A 20274-nucleotide genomic window follows, 5' to 3' on the forward strand; every position below is an offset into this window, starting at 1 on the left:
GATAATACTACTTTAGAACTTCCCTAAAAAAAGGGGGCTTGAAAATGTCTTTAAGCGGGAAAATAACGACTATTAGTTGTCGAATCGACTAAAGAGCTATATAGAGCCAGTAAGTAATAGTCTGATTTCCAGACCATTGTACCGAATGGTCGTACGTTTTATGCTGCGCAAAGATTCAATCAGTTTAATTTTGGCCATTACAAGAAGTGGGTTATTGATGTAGACAAATGTTTATATACCCTTTACAGCTCATTGTATGTATGTTACCCAAGAAGAAGAAAAAAAAGCCAGTTAGTCACTCAATAGTGTCTGACAGTGAAGTCTAGCAAGTAAACGGGTTTCCTTGCATAATTTGAATATTAGGACACTCACTGCTAACGTTTAAATTTCACAGATAGGACGGGGTCTATTCGCTATTCATAAGGACCGCTATTCATAAGGTCCGCTATTCATAAGGACCGCTATTCATAACGTGTAAATTCCCGTACTTCCGGGTCCGCTATTCATAATGGCAAAAGAGGGTCGCTATTCATAATGAAATAAGGTTCGTTAATCATAAGGACCGCTATTCATAACGTGAGGTGAGGGTCGCTATTCATAATTCATATTAAGGGTCATTAATCATAAGGACCGCTATTCATAATATGAAATCAGGGTCGCTATTCATAATACGACGAGAGGGTCGCTATTCATAATACGAAATAAGGCTCATTACTTATAAGGGTCGCTATTTATAACACGGGAAGAGGGTCGCTATTCATAATAGGAAATGAGGGTCGCTATTCATAATAGGAAAAGAGGGTCGCTATTCATAATAGGAAATGAGGGTCGCTATTCATAATAGAAGAAGAGGGTCGCTATTCATAATAGGAGAAGAGGGTCGCTATTCATAATAGGAGAAGAGGGTCGCTATTCATAATAGGAAATGAGGGTCGCTATTCATAATAGGAGAAGAGGGTCACTATTCATAATAGAAGAAGAGGGTCGCTATTCATAATAGGAAAAGAGGGTCGCTATTCATAATAGGAGCAGAGGGTCGCTATTCATAATAGGAGCAGAGGGTCGCTATTCATAATAGGAGAAGAGGGTCGCTATTCATAATAGGAAATGAGGGTCGCTATTCATAATAGAAGAAGAGGGTCGCTATTCATAATAGGAGAAGAGGGTCGCTATTCATAATAGGAGAAGAGGGTCGCTATTCATAATAGGAAATGAGGGTCGCTATTCATAATAGGAGAAGAGGGTCACTATTCATAATAGAAGAAGAGGGTCGCTATTCATAATAGGAGCAGAGGGTCGCTATTCATAATAGGAGCAGAGGGTCGCTATTCATAATAGGAGAAGAGGGTCGCTATTCATAATAGGAAATGAGGGTCGCTATTCATAATAGGAGAAGAGGGTCACTATTCATAATAGAAGAAGAGGGTCGCTATTCATAATAGGAAAAGAGGGTCGCTATTCATAATAGGAGTAGATGGTCGCTATTCATAATAGGAAAAGAGGGTCGCTATTCATAATAGGAGTAGATGGTCGCTATACATAATAGGAGAAGAGGGTCGCTATTCATAATATGAGAAGAGGGTCGCTATTCATAATATGAAATGAGGGTCGCTATTCATAATAGGAGTAAGGGGTCGCTATTCATATCATATATTCATTTCTCTTCAAATCCTCTTCTTTCTCTAATAATTTAATGAAACATCAAAGCTTCCACGTTTTGCGCGGGAGGGGGGAAACTGAATTCAGACAAGGATTAAGAGTCGAGAATGGAACAATAATGAACATTTGTATAGTAATAATGAACATTTGTATAGCGCCTTTTCTACAAGTAGATACAAAGCGCTTAATTAACATATACAATGAACAATTAACAAAATAGAAAGATGCTTAACAACAGACATGTATGTAACAATATAGGAATGAACAAAATAAAGGGTAAGACAGGTAATAGAAGAGCAAGAACAAGTGCTGGTAAGCGGGCATTAGTTAAACAAGTGTGTTTAGAGGTGTTTTTTGAAAGTCATTAGAGAATCAGCAGTTTGTACAAAATTGGGGAGATTGTTCCATGATTTTGGAGCAGTGGCTATGAATGCCCGCTTACCAGCATTGGTTCGACACCTTGGGGTATCTAAAACTGTACGAGTGTTGGATCTTAGGTTGTAACTGGAGTGCCTAACAACGAATCATCTTCTTTCTCTAATAATTGCATTAAACAATGAAAGGTCAAAGCTTACGCGCTTTGCGTAAGAGGGGGGAATAGAATTCAGACAATTATTAAGAGTCGAGAACGGTACAACAAATCGTCTTCTTTTTCTAATAATTAATGAAAGTTCAAAGCTTTCGCGCGTAATGGGTGGGGGAGGGGAGGGGGGGGGGACAGCAAGCTGCCCGAATATGAATTTTTGATATCTTTTCTCGTTTATCTTGGTGATAAATAACACTTTCACAAATAACATATAATGCTCAAATTTTTGCTCGCTCGTTTCGCTCACAAGCAGAATTGTGAACTAGAAAATAATCGGGCAAGAGGCTTTAGCCCCCCCCCCCCTCCCAGATGAAAATGTCAAAAAAATGTATATCTTAAAAACGGGGAATGTTGATATCGGACAAGAGACGTGAAGTGAGCTTGCACCCCTTTCCAAAATTGTTCCTGCTTCTAGGTACCCGTATCGTGCTTCTAATATGACCTTGTCAGTATTGGTATGTTGAGTTGAAAAAACGGTCTGCGCATTTTTCAAATTTCCGTCCCCCCCCCCAATTGGAACATTCTGGATCCGCGCCGGGGCGTACTGATGGGGGGGGGGGGGCTCGGGGGATCGGTAGATACTGGGCTTAGGTCCAATTGTCAGGTCCATAAGTCCTAATAAAAATTACTTTCTACAAAAACATTATTGTCGTATAAACAATTACTAGTTTCTTAAATAGCAAGCTAAAATGGATAACGGGCCTGCTTGGCGTACTTAATATCTCAGTGGCGTAGCCTGGATAAGATCAGTCGGGGGCAGGGTGATGGGGCAAGATTTCCAACAAGGAGGAAAATTTACGATAGGATTACATGTGTGTTATGTTTGACTTTTTTTTCGTCACCACATGAGCGGGGGTTGGCTTTATATAATTATCAAAGATAACAGATAAAATATAGTTACTTTAAAAAGAGACAACTATTCAGGGCTATATATCGCCCCCCCCCCCCTACAGGACCAGGAACGTAGCCGAGGGGGGGGGGGTATTATGAATAGAGAACCTCATTTCGTATCATGAATAGCGACCGTCTACTTCTATTATGAATAGCGACCCTCATTTCTTATTATGAATAGCGACCCTCTACTCCTATTATGAATAGCGACCCTCTTCTTCTATTATGAATAGCGACCCTCTACTCCTATTATGAATAGCGACCCTCTTCTTCTATTATGAATAGCGATCCTCTTCTCCTATTATGAATAGCGACCCTCATTTCTTTTTATGAATAGCGACCCTCTACTCCTATTATGAATAGCGACCCTCTTCTTCTATTATGAATAGCGACCCTCTACTCATATTATGAATAGCGACCCTCTTCTTCTATTATGAATAGCGACCCTCATTTCTTATTATGAATAGCGACCCTCTTCTTCTATTATGAATAGCGACCCTCTTCTCCTTTTATGAATAGCGACCCTCATTTCTTTTTATGAATAGCGACCCTCTACTCCTATTATGAATAGCGACCCTCTTCTTCTATTATGAATAGCGACCCTCTACTCATATTATGAATAGCGACCCTCTTCTTCTATTATGAATAGCGACCCTCATTTCTTATTATGAATAGCGACCCTCTTCTTCTATTATGAATAGCGACCCTCTTCTCCTTTTATGAATAGCGACCCTCTTCTCATATTATGAATAGCGACCCTCATTTCTTATTATGAATAGCGACCCTCATTTCCTATTATGAATAGCGACCCTCTTCTTCTATTATGAATAGCGATCCTCTTCTCCTATTATGAATAGCGACCCTCATTTCTTTTTATGAATAGCGACCCTGTACTCCTCTTATGAATAGCGACCCTCTTCTTCTATTATGAATAGCGACCCTCTACTCCTATTATGAATAGCGACCCTCTTCTCCTATTATGAATAGCGACCCTCTACTCCTATTATGAATAGCGACCCTCTTCTTCTATTATGAATAGCGACCCTCTTCTTCTATTATGAATAGCGACCCTCATTTCTTATTATGAATAGCGACCCTCTTCTCCTATTATGAATAGCGACCCTCTTCTTCTATTCTTCTTCTATTATGAATAGCGACCCTCATTTCTTATTATGAATAGCGACCCTCTTCTCCTATTATGAATAGCGACCCTCTTCTCCTATTATGAATAGCGACCCTCATTTCTTATTATGAATAATGACCCTTATGAATAATAACCCTTATGAATAACGACCCTCATTTTGCATTATGAATAGCGACCCTCATTTTGTATTATGAATAGCGACCCTCATTTCGTATTATGAATAGCGACCCTCTTTCTGTGTTATGAATACCGACCCTTTTGTAATATTATGAATAGGGACCCTTATGAATAACGACCCCGTTTTCCCATTATGAATAGCGACCCTCTTCTAATATTATGAATACCGACCCTCTTCTTTGATTATGAATAGCGGTCCTTATGAATAATGACCCTTATGAATAATGACCCTTTTCTCCAATTATGAAAAGCGGACCTTATGAATAGCGGTCCTTATGAATAATGGACCTTATGAATAGCGGACCTTATGAATAGCGGTCCTTATGAATAGCGACATTGACCCGATAGGACATACATGACATATTTATAATTCCTGCAAAGTTCTACAGAATTTGATGTTGGCTGCAAAAAGGACATAGTATCTTTAATATGACGCATACACTTACCACACCTAAACAAAAAAACGCTTTAGTTTACCGAGTAATATCTGAACGAGACTTTATGATCCATCTAAATCACATGGAACAAATTAAATACTACCTTATACAGAGATGGGTGCAGTGTTCTCTTTTCACGTTTGTGTGTATTTAATTGTTGAAGGTATGTCAAATGGGTTTTGGGCGTGGAAAGTGAGTGGCGTGCTGGGTTGGGGGGGGGGGGAGGCACGTGCCCCTTTGGCCTTTGTAATGTCTTTGTAATGTTCGCACATTTCAAAAGGTGACGTAAAAGGCCATTGTAAGTTCCTTAAGTTGATTTTTTTGACAGTATATGCGATCGTGTTTTCAACACTTCTTGGGTATAATAGGTGGGACCAGACACTACTTCTTTCGCTTCTTCTTTCGTTATAATTTGATGGCAATTATTCATACTTGACTGTTGTTGCTAATGATTTTATTATTATTATCCCCGTCTCTCTCTCTCTCTCTCTCTCTCTCTCTCTCTCTCTCTCTCTCTTTCTCAAAGTTGATATATTTATATACTTTCTACAATTTTTCTCTTTCTTTTTCACCCTAACATAATTTTATGAATTTTGTAAACTGACTCGATAAAACAGTGGATGGTATCGCATAGTAGACAAACCAGAAAACTTCTTTTGACAAAATGTTGCCGTCACGAGGGGGTCGTCTTGACAATGTAAACATTGACGGATAAAAGAGCGATTCGACAAAGTATGATGATTATGAGCTCATCAATCAACTGAGACTTCATTTAAATGTGATACTCAAAGGCCCCCTGATAATTGTGTTGACTTGGTCCTACCGCTTCAAAAGCTACCGTCTACGAGTTAGAAATAGTGTCGTATTCATATTCTCATTATAACTTGATTCATGGAGCATTCGATCTATATCTCAAGCAGAATGATGTATAAAGGATGAGTGGACAGTAGTTCGGTAACTTTGTCTACTTCATGGTACCGCCGTTTCCGGCTGACATTTTGTAGAAGGTGGAGAAAGTGACTCCACCGGGAGTTAACTCACGGCTTATGCTATAAAAAAAAGAGAGAAAAAGATAAATGTTGGAGGGAGCATGGTAGAGAGAGAGATGTAAGTAGAGAGGTAGAGGTAGGGAGAGAAAGAGAGAGAGAGAGAGAGAGAGAGAGAGAGAGAGAGAGAGAGAGAGAGAGAGAGAGAGGGGGGGGGGGGGGGGAGATGAAAAAGTAATTTCGTCGTAGTTTTCGTTGCAAACATGCGCACGCCATTAATGCCAGTGCCCCTCTCCCAAACCCTCTCCCCATCAAACCCTCACGGTGCCATTGCAAGTTACCACTCACAGTGGCTCTAAACTTTCAAAAATGGAGTGCTGTCTCATTAAAAGTACAAATACTTTCTAATGATTGTTCCATCATTAATATGTTTTTTATTTAAACGTATGTAATCAATGATTTTTTTGTATACCTATTTACTTTAAGAAAAATTGAACAAAGACTAAATTTGAAGAAAAAGAAGCAAACAAAAAGAAACATATAAAGTACTTGTAACCCATCGAAAGTTTGAGATACAACACGTACAGCACACCCCTCGTGAAAAGAAAATGCAAAATAAGATTAGCTTCAGATACATCCAAGAAAATTACCAGAGGAATAATGAAGATATTGCGATGAAGAGGAATTTGTGATGTATGCCAGCTAGCCACGCCAGCGGAAACCAAGACCTAAAGCCTTTGAGCAATAATTGAATCGCAGCGTACCAACGCCGTGACGCGATAAAAGAAAAACCAAGCTACTTTCGAGCCTTTCCCTGTGATATCTCTATAAAATGATTGATAAAGTCGAGGTTGCGTCTGGAAGGATTGTCGCAGACATGATTGGTATCTTACATTCAAATTTGACAAGATAGCATGACCGACATGTATGCTTTGCAATTATCTGCCTGATAATCATATTAGACATTTCCCAACGCTTTAATATCTATTGAACGCAACACTGACTCGTGAGGGAGAAGGAAGCGTTCGTATTTGTGAGTTTGGTGTGAGTGTAAAAAGTACAAACGTGTTTAATCTAGTCATTCGTCAATATAGATTGGCAATTTCGGATGTTTGTGGAAGGATTTCCTTTTGAAATGAGCTTATTGAATTATATGACTGAAAATTAGATTCATAATATTGTACTATGCAGAATTAGTTGTGCAGTCGTAGATAGTGCATTCGTGCAGTCATGGAAAGGCGATAATTCTTAACCGTTGTTGAACCCAGTCATGTATGGTATAGCGAAATCATCGATATATTGCATAATACAAATGCTTTCAGATAATCAAATGCACATTATTCACAATTTGAACTGTTAAAAAATATTCTTTCTATTTTTTTCATTATTTCCGATATATTAATTTAAAGATATTTAATTTTGTTCCATATTTGTTTGTCAACGATATTGTGTTAATTATACCTGTATTTTGACAACATGCAAGGAATCGCTCAAAAGCAGTTCGTGTTTAATAATTTTGCATTTTCACCGAGAATAAATAAATGTGATACCATACTATTAAATACTGCCACGAAACATGTATTGAGTCGAAAGATGAATTTAGTTCAGTTTTTTTTTCTACAACAATGTATGGCTGCACGAAACAGTTTTCTACAAATTATTGTTTAAATTTTTATTTAAACTAACATTGCGTATTATTTCATTTCGCGGCATGAATTAGTAACTCAAGTGAATTTCGACCATTTGCGAATCCCATGAAAGATTAATGCTTCAAAGCTTCATCTCCATGTTTTATGATGTATTGTAATTCTTAATGCTTTACTTTTGTGTGTCAATGGAGAAGAAAGATATGAAGAAACAGAAGAAAAACACGATCAAGACGTGAAAGACGGAAAATGAAAAGAGAGAGAGAAAAAAAAGGAGATAGAGAGAGAGAGAGAGAGAGAGAGAAAGAAAGAGAAAGAGAGATAGAGAGAGAGAGAATGAGAGAGAGAGAGAGAGAGAAACAAAAGGAGAGAGAGAGAGAGAAACAAAAGGAGTATTATTTGAAACTGAAAGCAGAAATACCAACGGTTAACGAGCATATAACTTTAATCTTGTTATTAAATACTATAATGCATCTTTCCGAATCCGTAATTGGAAAAACGATTTTTCCTCCAATTGAACTGATCCTGTTCATAACTAGGTGAGGTTAAGCTGTATGGAATTCATTATACTTCACCGCAACCACCTAATTCACCGTCATACTTTAGCTTATAATAACGGTGCCATCGGATCGGGGTCGCATCGTTTGATTTTTAATGGGATTCCCCCAAACTAAGCCTTTCACTACACAAGCTCAAACAAAAATTGGACCTCTAGGGAAAATTAAGCTTTGTAAACATCCCTTTAGTGGTCAAACTTGAACAACATAGGAGACATAATAGCCCAGGGCATAACTGAGGTACTGGTACATGTAGGGTATTGTTGTGTAAAAATGAATATAATAATAATTATGGAAACATCAACAGCTAACAACGAAACTTTTAATACCCTTACCGAGTATGGGAATTTTTAAAGTATGTGAAAAATTGATTTTTTCCGATTTATGTTTCTTGAGAATGTGAATTAGAGCTTATATTTAAAAGGTTTCAACAAAGGCCCTTATTTATCCAGTCCAACTTTCACGCTCGAGTTACGAAAAACACACGTATCAAAATTACAAGGGGTATGAATATTTAGATGTTTACTGTATATATTTACGCTACTTCTGTATACATGTTGGTGTTTCTCCTATGATACTGACAAAAAGCCAACAGTTCTTGGTATTGCAGTAAATTTTTCAAATTTCATCTCATGCAAATTACTCTAATGACAGCATCTTCAGACAATTTAAAATAAACCAAGGGAGAGGGGTGATGTCCTCAGCTCCCATCACCCACCTCGTATTAAAAGCTTATTATTGGATATCCCCCGAGTAAATCTTTAACTACATGAAGTAATCTAGGTATTTGAGAAAAAATGATTATAATTATTAACAATTATATTCCACATACTAAGTATCTTGCTCTACGATTGGTCAAACGTAAAACACGTGATGAAAGATAGTTCGCCCATCATTGATGGGAGAAGAAAAGTTCGTTGCACTGTGTAGATAGTAGTACTATCTATCAATTTCGGAGAATAACCTATACTGAACAAAAGTCAATTTTTAATTATAAATAAAATCTTCACATTTGTCTGGAGTAATCGGAATTATTTTTTTTGACAGCATCTGTATAAATAATCCTTAACAATCTTGGGGTATGGGATCAAAAAGGCAGCATTATCTTCATAAATAAATGAACTAATCATTGTCAGAAGCGTATTATCATTTCCACTGTACATCCTGCAGAAAGCATGCTTCAGTTATCAAATCTACCATCATCCCATGCAAATTCACATTACATTGGTTTTCAATCCATTTATGATGACCATTGTACATGTTTTCGCTTGTCTGGGTTTTTATTCATTTTTTATTCATTTATGCATGAAATTTATATTGGGCAGCACATTTGCACCAAAAGTGGTTGTCTTCCATGAGGCACTGTTTGGTGAAAACAAAATGTAATAATAATCATGAATATATAATAATTATGAATTCAGAATCGTAAAAGAAAAAGGTTTATACATGATATACATGTTAAAACATTTTTTTTGTATTTCCTCGTAATCAATGTGGAATTTTTCAACAAAATGCAGTTGCGTATTTGTAGTGTCGTATGAGTATTATTAAGGGCGGATATGAGAGTTTCCTTGCACTATCGCAAAAGTCAGCATTTCTGGCATCGCCCACGGGAAACAAATGTAATTCTCTTACAATATTTCATTCATTTCATTCAAGGTTGCTATGAATTCAGAATATGAACCTTGAAATCCACGTCATCTTCTACACTGCAGTATGATTCCAAACGTTCAAACCTCTGCCATGCTAGAAAAGCATAGAAAAGAACAAGAATCAACATTTTGATAACATTTTGATAAGATAATGATGTTAAAATACAATCATTGTTTGGACCGTAATCATAATAATCTCTAAAGTAACCAATAAACTTATCTTAATCCTTGTACTACTGTCTGCGCATGCCCGATAATTACCTGCCAGGCAGCGAACCGACTCCTAATACTATCTCATTTTGTTTGTCGTTTGCAGAAGATGCGCATCGTGACAGGACGTGTGTGTTCGCCCTCGTATCTCGTTGACTGCAATGAAGCGGAATTAATACGACCACTTGTTCGAGGCCTTTAAAAATGGAATTATTTCCTCGGATCCTGCTCATTTTCGCCGTCGACATGGAAAGCCACGTTTATCAACTCCGGGCGATAATGTGAATTTGCCATTTCTTATCGATGGCCTGGCATTCGTGTAATCGCGTGCCTTTTTAACTTTTTATTAGGAATTGTGCCTGTGTGTGACGGAATTTTCGTACTCGGCCGATCGTTGCCGCGCCATGCAGTTATGGCGGGCGTGGGGCGACACAAATTTCAATGTCGTCTGCTAAAGCAATCACCGACGTCGCTTCTCCTCCTTCTTTTCGCGGGATTATCGCACCTTTTCTTTGCTGGAGCAGATGATTTCACCACCATTAATCCCTTCGATTCGACAATCATCCAAACCACCATGGTGACGGGGCTTGCGAATGGGACCGCCGTGACTGCGGCAGCCTTACCCCAGAGTTACAGGCGGGAAGGCGACTACGTTCTCGGTGGGCTTTTTGATCTTCACGACTCTCAGGATGGCGAGTGTGGAGAGTTTAACCCTCGAGGTCTCAAGTGGATGCATGCTATGGTCTTTGCCATCGATCAGATTAACGCCAGGGATGACATTCTACCTAACATCACACTCGGTGAGTACCCATGGCGCCTTAACTAATCAGTGTAAAAAGAAAACAAATTGTTCGCGGGAGCTAGTTTGGGATAGCTTCAGTATAAAAAGTAACGTTGAGTTAAAAGTTAGTTTTTGAATCTGTGGATCATGCATATCCGCTTGTCCTATATTTTACCAAATCCGTGTATTTTGTCGCTGGCTTTCATGTTTTTAATACCATAACATGTATATAGGCGTATCGGTCTAAAGATCTGTGTGAACTTGTCTAATTGTACTTTTTTTCTGTTGGTTGTCTTAAGATAGATTTACCATTCTCGAGTAATAAGTATTATGAGAAACGACTTTCGAAGTTTGTGTGTAGCGCAACGTATTTATTACCAATAAAAACCCGACAAAGCTGCATGAATAACATTACTGATATAGTTTAATTCAGCGAAAAAACATTTAGATTTCATTTCTATATGCAATAATCGTAAATTCGTACTCACATTCCACACATCCGTAACGAGCGATGATAAATGCAAACAATGTTTCATTTACAACTCCAATCAAGCAGAGATATGATAAAAGATAAATGATTACCAGACCAAGTTTGGAGGTTATTATACACCCTACATTCTTTCGGTTAGATTATTGAATTGTGTGGTTTATGTACATTAAAAAAACACCGAAAACAGCATTTCCAGGTAATTAACATTGACAGTCAACATGACTGAATTGCCGAGACTGATATTTTTTGATATTCATAGAAACACATTACTAAACCAACCAAATTTACAGTTTGAAGGTAATATGAGTGTTAGATTACTGATAATGGTAAATGTATAAATACAAAGAGTAGAAATATATCTCGATAACAAGGCAGTTTAGTGTTAATTTGAAAGAGTACATGTATTGCGTATTGTGTATTATGCTATTCTACAGAAGCACATATTCTAAACAGGGTTTATCATTTACAATTGCAAAATGCCAGTCCTGATTTTGCTAAAAATATAACAGCAAACATGAATTATTGAGCTATAAACAGTCCGTTTTACTGAATTATGCAAAGGGTATACAGCTATAAAAACAAATTAATAATTTAGTCAACAAAGTCAACAAATTCATTCCGAAAATGTCGACAGAAATTATGAAGGTTTGTGAAGGTTCTTCTCTAACTTGTGGAGAAACCACATTTAACTGCTAAATAACTCATGCTTTTGATTTGTTGATTGTGCATTAAAAATTGCTGCATATAAAATAAAAACTCTGTCGTACGTTTGGCGTGATTTCTACACGACATTTTTTCAATGGTTCACTGTTTTTGAAAAGTGCCACAGTCGTCATTTGAAAGCAATGCACGATAAAAAAAGAATAATTGACAATAATAATATGGATGATTAAGCATGACAATAACGGTATTGGATAAAGTTGACATAACCACTCGATTCCATGGATGACTGCGGTTCAATGCTACCATCCACTAGATGAGACTCATGCCAATGACGTAAAATTGTTTGCAACTGTGACATTCTATTTTTCGATTTTCCCTTTAATTTCTTCCTTTGTCGATGTGACTTAGTGAGTTGAATGTAGGACACAATAGGACAAATCTCTAAACTGTAAGCCCCTATCCCCTCAAAGAAAGGGGTGCTTACATTTTAGGAACTTTTATATTTATATGAAAATCTGTGACAAGCTAAAAGATACCTGTCGAGAATTTCGTCGGGGGTTTGGGGTGACTAAGGGGGGGGGGGGGGGCACGAGGATCCGTCACTAATAATATAATTAGCAGGAAATTATAGATTTTGTGTTTTGATCTAGACTTTAAACAAGAGTAAACGACGAGGAGCAGAACGTTCATAATTCAAAGTTTTTTGTTCTTTATTTTGCAACTACATTGATTCTTCTACTCTTGTGTATAACACTATCCAGTTACCGGCATCATATGAGAGATGCAGGCGTTAAAAGAATAGCATCAAACAAGCTAAACAACTGTATAATCCATCAAACTGACTCCTAGCCAGTTAAATATTCAATATCATATACTCGGTTGAATGTTTTCATAATCAATTTACTGGATATAATATATCAACATTTTCAAGGTGAATAGAACAATCAGCCTTTCGCATGTTGGATATCTTTTCGCGCCATTTTCATGGTCGCCCCATTTTCTTTTATCCGAGGGAGATTATATTCCATGGTTTCGAATAAATTGAAAATTCAAATGTTTTATTTTTATTTTGAGTAAGGAATGGGGCTTTATGCTATGGGGACTGACATAATTTTCCACCCATCCATCTATCACTCCTCTCAACGTTTATCGTAGGCCATGAGAACAAAGAATAAGTCAGCGATCCAGTCACGTTTTACATTATTTCACACAGGTTTGATCGACATGTATAGTTTCCCAAACAGTGGTCGCGTTTTTGCTCTTAAATTTGTGTCAAGCGTGCATGACAAAAAGCAGCCTAATTTAATTTTAGTCCAGCCATATTCTGACATTTTAAAACATATCAGTAATATCACACATGAATGTGATAGCTTGACTTGCACATTAATGACTAAAATAGATGTACTTGTGTTTATCGTGATGGGGGAGATGGGTAATAATCGAACTGAGTGACGTAGCTTTAAAGGGGCACGGGGGCGGGGCGCCTTTACTCCCCCATTGAACAGAGGAAATTATAAGGAAGGAAAATGAGAGAGATAGAGAGAGAGAAAGAGATAGTGAGTGAGTGAGAGAGCGAGAGAGAGAGAGAGAGAGAGAGCGAGACAACGATATTATATATATATATATATATATATATATATATACAGAGAGAGAGAGAGAGAAAGATTATCTAGAGGAGAGATGAACGTAAAAGCGAGATGTTATGCCCCTTTCCCGCTTCCTTCCCTTATCGGTGACCTAGCTTGCTAACTCGGATTTCAAAATAGATACCTCCCACTCCATGATGCTGGTGCCCTTCCGATAATTGAGGGTACTATACCAAGGACTGAGACCAAGCGAACATCATTCTAGAAACACATTTCGCATACGATACAAATTTGTATGTAAATGATTGTAACTTTATTTTTTTATTTTTTTTATTGAAATATATTTAATCAGGATATCAAGAATCGGATATACATTGTAGATACAAAATCTGTTTTACATCATGGTCCTGAACAGGATAAAAACACGGAAATATAAATAACGAATATCACCAAAGCTCACAGGCAAAGGTAAGAACAGTATAAAACTAACATATAAGCATAATACGCATTAAAAATAGTAAAAAGCACAACAAAACAAAAAAAACAAACAAAAACGACAATGAAATAAATGAAATTAACAGCGGAAAAAATATCAAATCACATTTAATAAAAGGCATTAAAATATCACCCTAAAAATAGAAGAGGAGAGAAGATATAAGGAAACTGGTAAAAAGTAAAGGAGGAAAGAGGGAAAGAAAGAAAGAGGGGAGAGGGAAAGAAAGAAAGAAAGAGGGGAGAGGGAAATGGAGAGAGAGAGAGAAAGAGAGAGAGAGAGAGAGAGAGAGAGAGAGAGAGAGAGATAAGCCATGTCAAAGCAGTAAATGAATCGGCATTGTATTACACAGGTTTAAAAAATTTGTCCTTGTACATACGTTTAAAAACATCGATAGATTTAGCATTTTGAAAAGCAGAAGGTAGACTATTCCAGATTTTACCTCCAGCGTATCTAAAACAATTCTTAAAACATTCAAGATTAGGCTTAGGTAAAACAACATTCAGCGTATTGGCAAGTCTAGTGTTAAAACCATGTCTGTCAAAAACCATTTCCACTTCATTGCATAATCGTACTGGGGCTTTTCCATGAATACAGTTGTACATTATACATGATAAAAAATAGTCCCGTCTAGTGTCAATGGATTGCCATTTTAATGAATTTATTATACTCAAGCTATTTACATTATAATCAAAATTCCCTACGACAATACGTGCAGCTCTTTTTTGCAGTCTTAAAAGAATATTTCTGTTTTGTAAAGAACAGTTTCCCCATACGGAACAAGAATAATCTAAGATTGGCTGTATGGTACATTTGTATATTTTATTTAAAATGGAAGAGCTTAAAAATTTACTGAGCTTTCTCAAAGTAAAAATCTTATAACTTTGATTTGGTAAGAGATTTAATGTGGATATCCCAAGATAATCTATCATCAATTTCAATCCCTAAATATCTGATACTTCTTACTTGTTCTATTGTTTCAGTTATCAATATGCACCTTCAGACTTAATTCATCGTTACATCGTGTGTTACTACTCAACAGCATAACATTACTCTTATTAGTATTAATACGTAATCTATTTTTACAATACCATTCATTTATAGCATACAAATCTGCTTGGAGCTTAGATGTAATGACATTAATATCCATATCAGAAACATATAAGACAACATCATCAGCGTATATATTACATGTACTTAATCGTAAGCAATCAGTTATATCATTTATAAAAACAAGAAAGAGTGAGGGGCCTAAAACACTCCCCTGAGGAATTCCTATAGTTATGTCCTTTGATTCGGACAGTTTACCATGACAATAAACTGCTTGTTTCCGACCAGATAAAAAGCTAGAAAACCATTTAAGTTCAGTATTTAAAATACCATACTTATTCAATTTGGACAACAAAAGTTCATGGTCAATACAATCAAAACATTTAGAAATACCAAGAAAACATGCACCAACTTTTTCCTTTTCATTAAAAGATTCGTACCAATCATCAATGACTCTATGTAAACATGTATTCGTTGAATGATTTGGCAAAAAAGCATATTGGTCAACACTAATAAGATGATTAGTCTGCAAGTAAGATAAAAATTGAGACTGAACTTCCTTTTCAAGCAGTTTAGCAATATGACATACAACTGAGATGGGTCTATAATTTGAAATATTATTTTTTATCGCCTTTACCTTTATAAACAGGCGTAGTTCTGGCCAATTTCCAATCATTAGGTAAAAATCCACAATTTAAACTTTCATTAAAAAGACAATTAAGAGAAATATTAATATAAGGAGCTGAGATTTGAAGTAATTTTCTATCAAATTCTAAGATATCAAGGCTACTCTCTTTCGACAATAGAGAGAGATTATGTTTAGTTTTCCCGGGACTAATTGATTTCAAGACAAAAGTATGTATACTTTCAGGGTGGTTCCATGATAAATCGTGATTACTGAAAGTTTCTGAAATCTTTTTACCAATATTTACAAAATAATCGTTCAATTTATTACTGTCTAAATCAGATGGTAAAAGAGAGTCTTTTTTCCCCCTTCCAGTAATTTTGCTTAACTCCTTCCATAACTTCTTACTATCATTACTGTATCTCTCAGATACTGAATCAAAATATTCTCTCTTCTCTTTTCGTATGAGCTTGGTGACTGAATTCCTGAGATTTCGATATTCAGTCAATAGATATGGAATTTTTAGTCTATCATATTTTTTCTTTAAGTAGTCTCTTTTATAAATGAGTTTAATAATATTAGAATTTATCCATGGGCAGTGCCTAGTTTTAACCCGACATTCTTTTACAGGAGCATGTTTGTTACAACAATTTAAAAAAGCCTGTTTCCATTCAACCCACTTTTCTCGTAGGGGAATACAAAAAGTACAATTATTATTAAGTACGTCAGAATGTTTTAAATCATCAATAAAAGCATTCTCGTTAAAATTCTTATAGTCTCTAAATCGTACTACATTATGAACATTCTTAGAAGTATTGTTGACATTTATACATGTGTATATAAAGTAATGATCACTTAAGGATATCTTAGCTACGTCACTTAGTATATGCTTATCTGGTACAGAAGTAAGAATATGGTCTAAACATTTAGAAGAGGTGCCTGTAACCCTGCATTGAATGCACAACTTTACCAAGTTACAATCATTTACATTCATTTATGATAACATTTGTGACGCTCCTGTCGACCTACCCAGCATGTTGCCCTCACAGCCCTATTGTATACGACCGTGAGAATGACATGAAAGACCTAGTCATGGTGCTCTAGGGGAAGCTGAAGGAGAAGGAGAGAGACACAGAGAGAAGGAGAGAGGGAGAGAGACTGACAGACAGAGAAAGGAAGAGAGAAAAAAGAGAGAGAGAGAGAGAGAGAGAGAGAGAGAGAGGGAGAGAGAGAGAGAGAGAGAGAGAGAGAGAGAGATGAACGAATGTCTCGACATGTTGCCGAGCTTCTACCACTGTCCATATTTTAGTGAACGCATCTGGCGGACATAATTTTATTGCAAGATTTTATTATAATAAAAAGTAGGTTCTATTAACCGGTTTTATAGCTGTATAAATATAATTCATAACTTATGAGGAAAAGTATTGAAGTTTCACCATGCATTCAGATCATCGCAATTTTAGTGTGGCCTCTTTGCAGTGCTATCAAACCAAGTCAAACTTGCCTAAGAGCCCACCTCTATTATGCCTATACATTGTGTAAAGGCCCCCTATATATAGTGACCATATTATATTCTCTCTCGAGAAAGAAATTTTGTTGTATAGAACCTGTCTAGAAAGGCCATCTGTCTACCGTGGCAATTTTCTCTGAGGTGGCCACAAAAGACATGTTTGACTGTCCTCAATGTAGAAAATAGTATTTTATTTCAAAAGTGTAATTCCCATGAAGATATCATAATCGTAGCTAAATAAATTCGATTTGGTATTTGTTCTTATATCTCGCATACTAAGAATCTTGCAATCTGATTGGTCTAAACGAGGTCACATGATCAATGATAGATAAGTACTATATCTCCATGCGATAAAACTTTTGTACAGTAATTTTTTGCTGCTGCCCCACTTGCCCATTGAATAAGCATAGCAAAGTAGGTTACGCGAAATGTCAATGTCAAATGAGCGCGCATCGACTTTATTACATGTATGCATTTTGTGCTTTGTAAAATCTAGCTGAAGCTAAACTGTCTGCAGAATAAGTTCTTTTAATTATGTAAAATTCACTTTAAATAGACCTTATTGCCGATGTGGGATATAAAACAAATATTAACCTCCTTTACTCGGGCAATGGATACATGGATATGCACCTGCACAACAAGAACAAAAAGTTAAAATGTGGAATAACAGGATATGTGAAAGTCTCCACATAATTATACACACACAGCCAGTGCGATTATCTTCATCACCTTGAAGCTGCACTTAGCTGGAAGAAGAACTATCATCGCTTCGGTGATGATAGTTTGTACCATTACCCTCGTAGACGATTAATAGTTGCTTGATATGTATCTCGGATATAGTAATCTGATGAAACTATTTGTGAACTGACACCTGGGCCCTGTTTCATAAAAACTGTTATAAAAACAAATGCTAACTTTCTTTGACAAATGTGCCCTCAGACAATCAAATCCCACGATTTTAGAAGCTTATAACAGTTATTGTAACTTGTTGTGGATACCAAGTTTTATGAAACTGGGCCCTGGAATGGTATATAGAGCCATTCCAGCGCTTTGTGACGATTTACATTTACCTAATATGTAATAAAATTGTTATTATATAGTTGGGAGAATTAAGGAATCGATCAGATCAGTTTCCCTCAATTTTTATATTTAATAATGGTCTGTTTACACTCAAACTTTCAGATTATTTTTAATTGTACATCTAGCATTGAAGCCACTACCTTAGCACCACTTACTCTCATCTGAACAAGGTTGCAAAGTCCCTTCGGATATACTACTATTACTACTACTACTACTACTACTACTACTACTACTACTACTACTACTACTACTACTACTAATTATAATAATAATAATAATCACAATGATAATATTAATTGGATTCATATAGCACCTTTTCCAGAGTATACAGGGTGCAATCCCTTTATATTATGAGGTCAAATTTATTGTAGAAATATAGTTTCAGATGTTTGAAGGAGTCAAGTATTAATACTATTTCTCAGAAAGGTAGGGGATTTGTTCAATATAGGCATGGGGTAATGGATTAAAATGATTTGGAGGCAGTCTATTTTCGAGATTTGGGAATAAGAAAGGAAAGAGCTGATACTAACAACAGTGTGCTTAATACACTGATTGTTATGAACCGTTGAACGTCAAACATTTTTTAAGTGATAATAGGGGAGATGATAATATGTTTAAAACGAAACTGTCTACCAGACGTACGCGTGAAGAAATGTGTGTTATAATACATGTAAACCGTCCTTACAATCGATAACAATAGAAACAGGGAGACCTTTTTAGTTTACAGTTATAATAGCTTCTGGGCACGCAGTTAATCATTTTTTCATTGAGGCCCATGCATTGTGAAGTCCATTCACTTCGTTTGGACTTCGTTTCGTTTTTAAAAGTGGGCTGGTTCGCTCCTCAATGGAACATAATGTGAGTCAGGGAATTATTATCATAACTTTGTAGTTGTTGTTGGGGGGGGGGGGGAGTATTGGTCGGGACACCATGAACGAGGCTTTTCGCGTGATACATCACAAAGGTGATATTATAATGTTAAGAAATGATGCTGAGAGATTCATTACATAGCCAGCTGTAAAAATAGGTACTAGAATTAGAGGAGGGGGGGGGGGGGGGGGATCGCCGTTTACGTTCGAAGGCCACATGGAAGGGAATCTGTACTTTTGGTATTGAATTTGTTGATGACGCATTTCGAGAGAAATTGTCTGAAAATCATTCTGATTTCATAATCATATTGCTCCAGAAATAAGATTAAGAAAATCGTGCATGATTTGATTAAAAAAAAACCTAGTTATAAAAAAACATCTACCATTTTGCACGTAGCATATTAAAGTACCACGTGGCGAAACCAAAGTGATTGGAAATTGAACATCAACACTTTGCTTTGATAGATTAACGGGCGGGCATATGCATTAATTACCTCCTCGGGATTGATTGGCGCAGGAAATAACGCAAGTGAATTCACGCCACGTGCGTATTATAGTGGGTATTAAACTACAATGACCAAAACACGTCCATTTGTACAGAGTTCACCTAAGTGAACTTTACAAAATATACGTGATGTGGGCGTATGCTGTCATGAAGGAAATAAAGAAAATAAAGAAGGTGAATGATCGTGAAGAAAACAAGAGGAACCAAGGGACCACGCAATATTTTTACAAGTCTCCTTTGGGGGTCGGTCGGAAGATGCGCAAGTAGAACCCCAGTCACATCAACGGGACCTACAACAGACAAACACAAATTACTTCACCCCTTTATGGCACAAAACCGGTCGGTTTTGAGTCGGTCAACTTCAGTCGATTTGGTGATGTGACTGAGGTTTTCCTTTCAGGTAACGAGGGCAGTGTATTAGCTTCAGGTGATGAGTGCAGCGAGGAAGATATATTTGGGGGAAGAAATTGCATTAGTGGTAATTTGGAGCCCGAACGTTGTCTCAACAACGATCTTGTCGGACTGGATACTTTGTGACGTGATGAAGCTGTATACAGACACATAAGTTTGTCGTAATCACGAGAGTGCATGGATCGAGTACAATGTGGTTTAGAGGGTTAGACATACATTTTGCCTTGTTACAGCTATATCCTACTTGTACATGCATGACGCAGGGC

At 36.7% G+C, this 20274-nt stretch overlaps 1 protein-coding gene across 1 annotated transcript in view; it reads left to right on the forward strand.

Annotated features, from left to right (window-relative positions):
- The first annotated feature begins 10519 nt into the window (after positions 1–10519).
- The window catches only part of LOC115928334 (extracellular calcium-sensing receptor-like), a 69009-nt gene continuing 59254 nt past the window's right edge, over positions 10520–20274 (forward strand). The window contains exon 1 of the mRNA XM_030995495.1: positions 10520–10745. Coding sequence (XP_030851355.1) covers positions 10520–10745 — 226 coding nt within the window. The remainder of the gene's footprint in view (positions 10746–20274) is intronic.

The sequence above is a fragment of the Strongylocentrotus purpuratus genome, unplaced genomic scaffold, assembly GCF_000002235.5.
Source record: "Strongylocentrotus purpuratus isolate Spur 01 unplaced genomic scaffold, Spur_5.0 spur5_contig_853, whole genome shotgun sequence".
NCBI classification, from domain to species: Eukaryota; Metazoa; Echinodermata; class Echinoidea; order Camarodonta; family Strongylocentrotidae; genus Strongylocentrotus; species Strongylocentrotus purpuratus.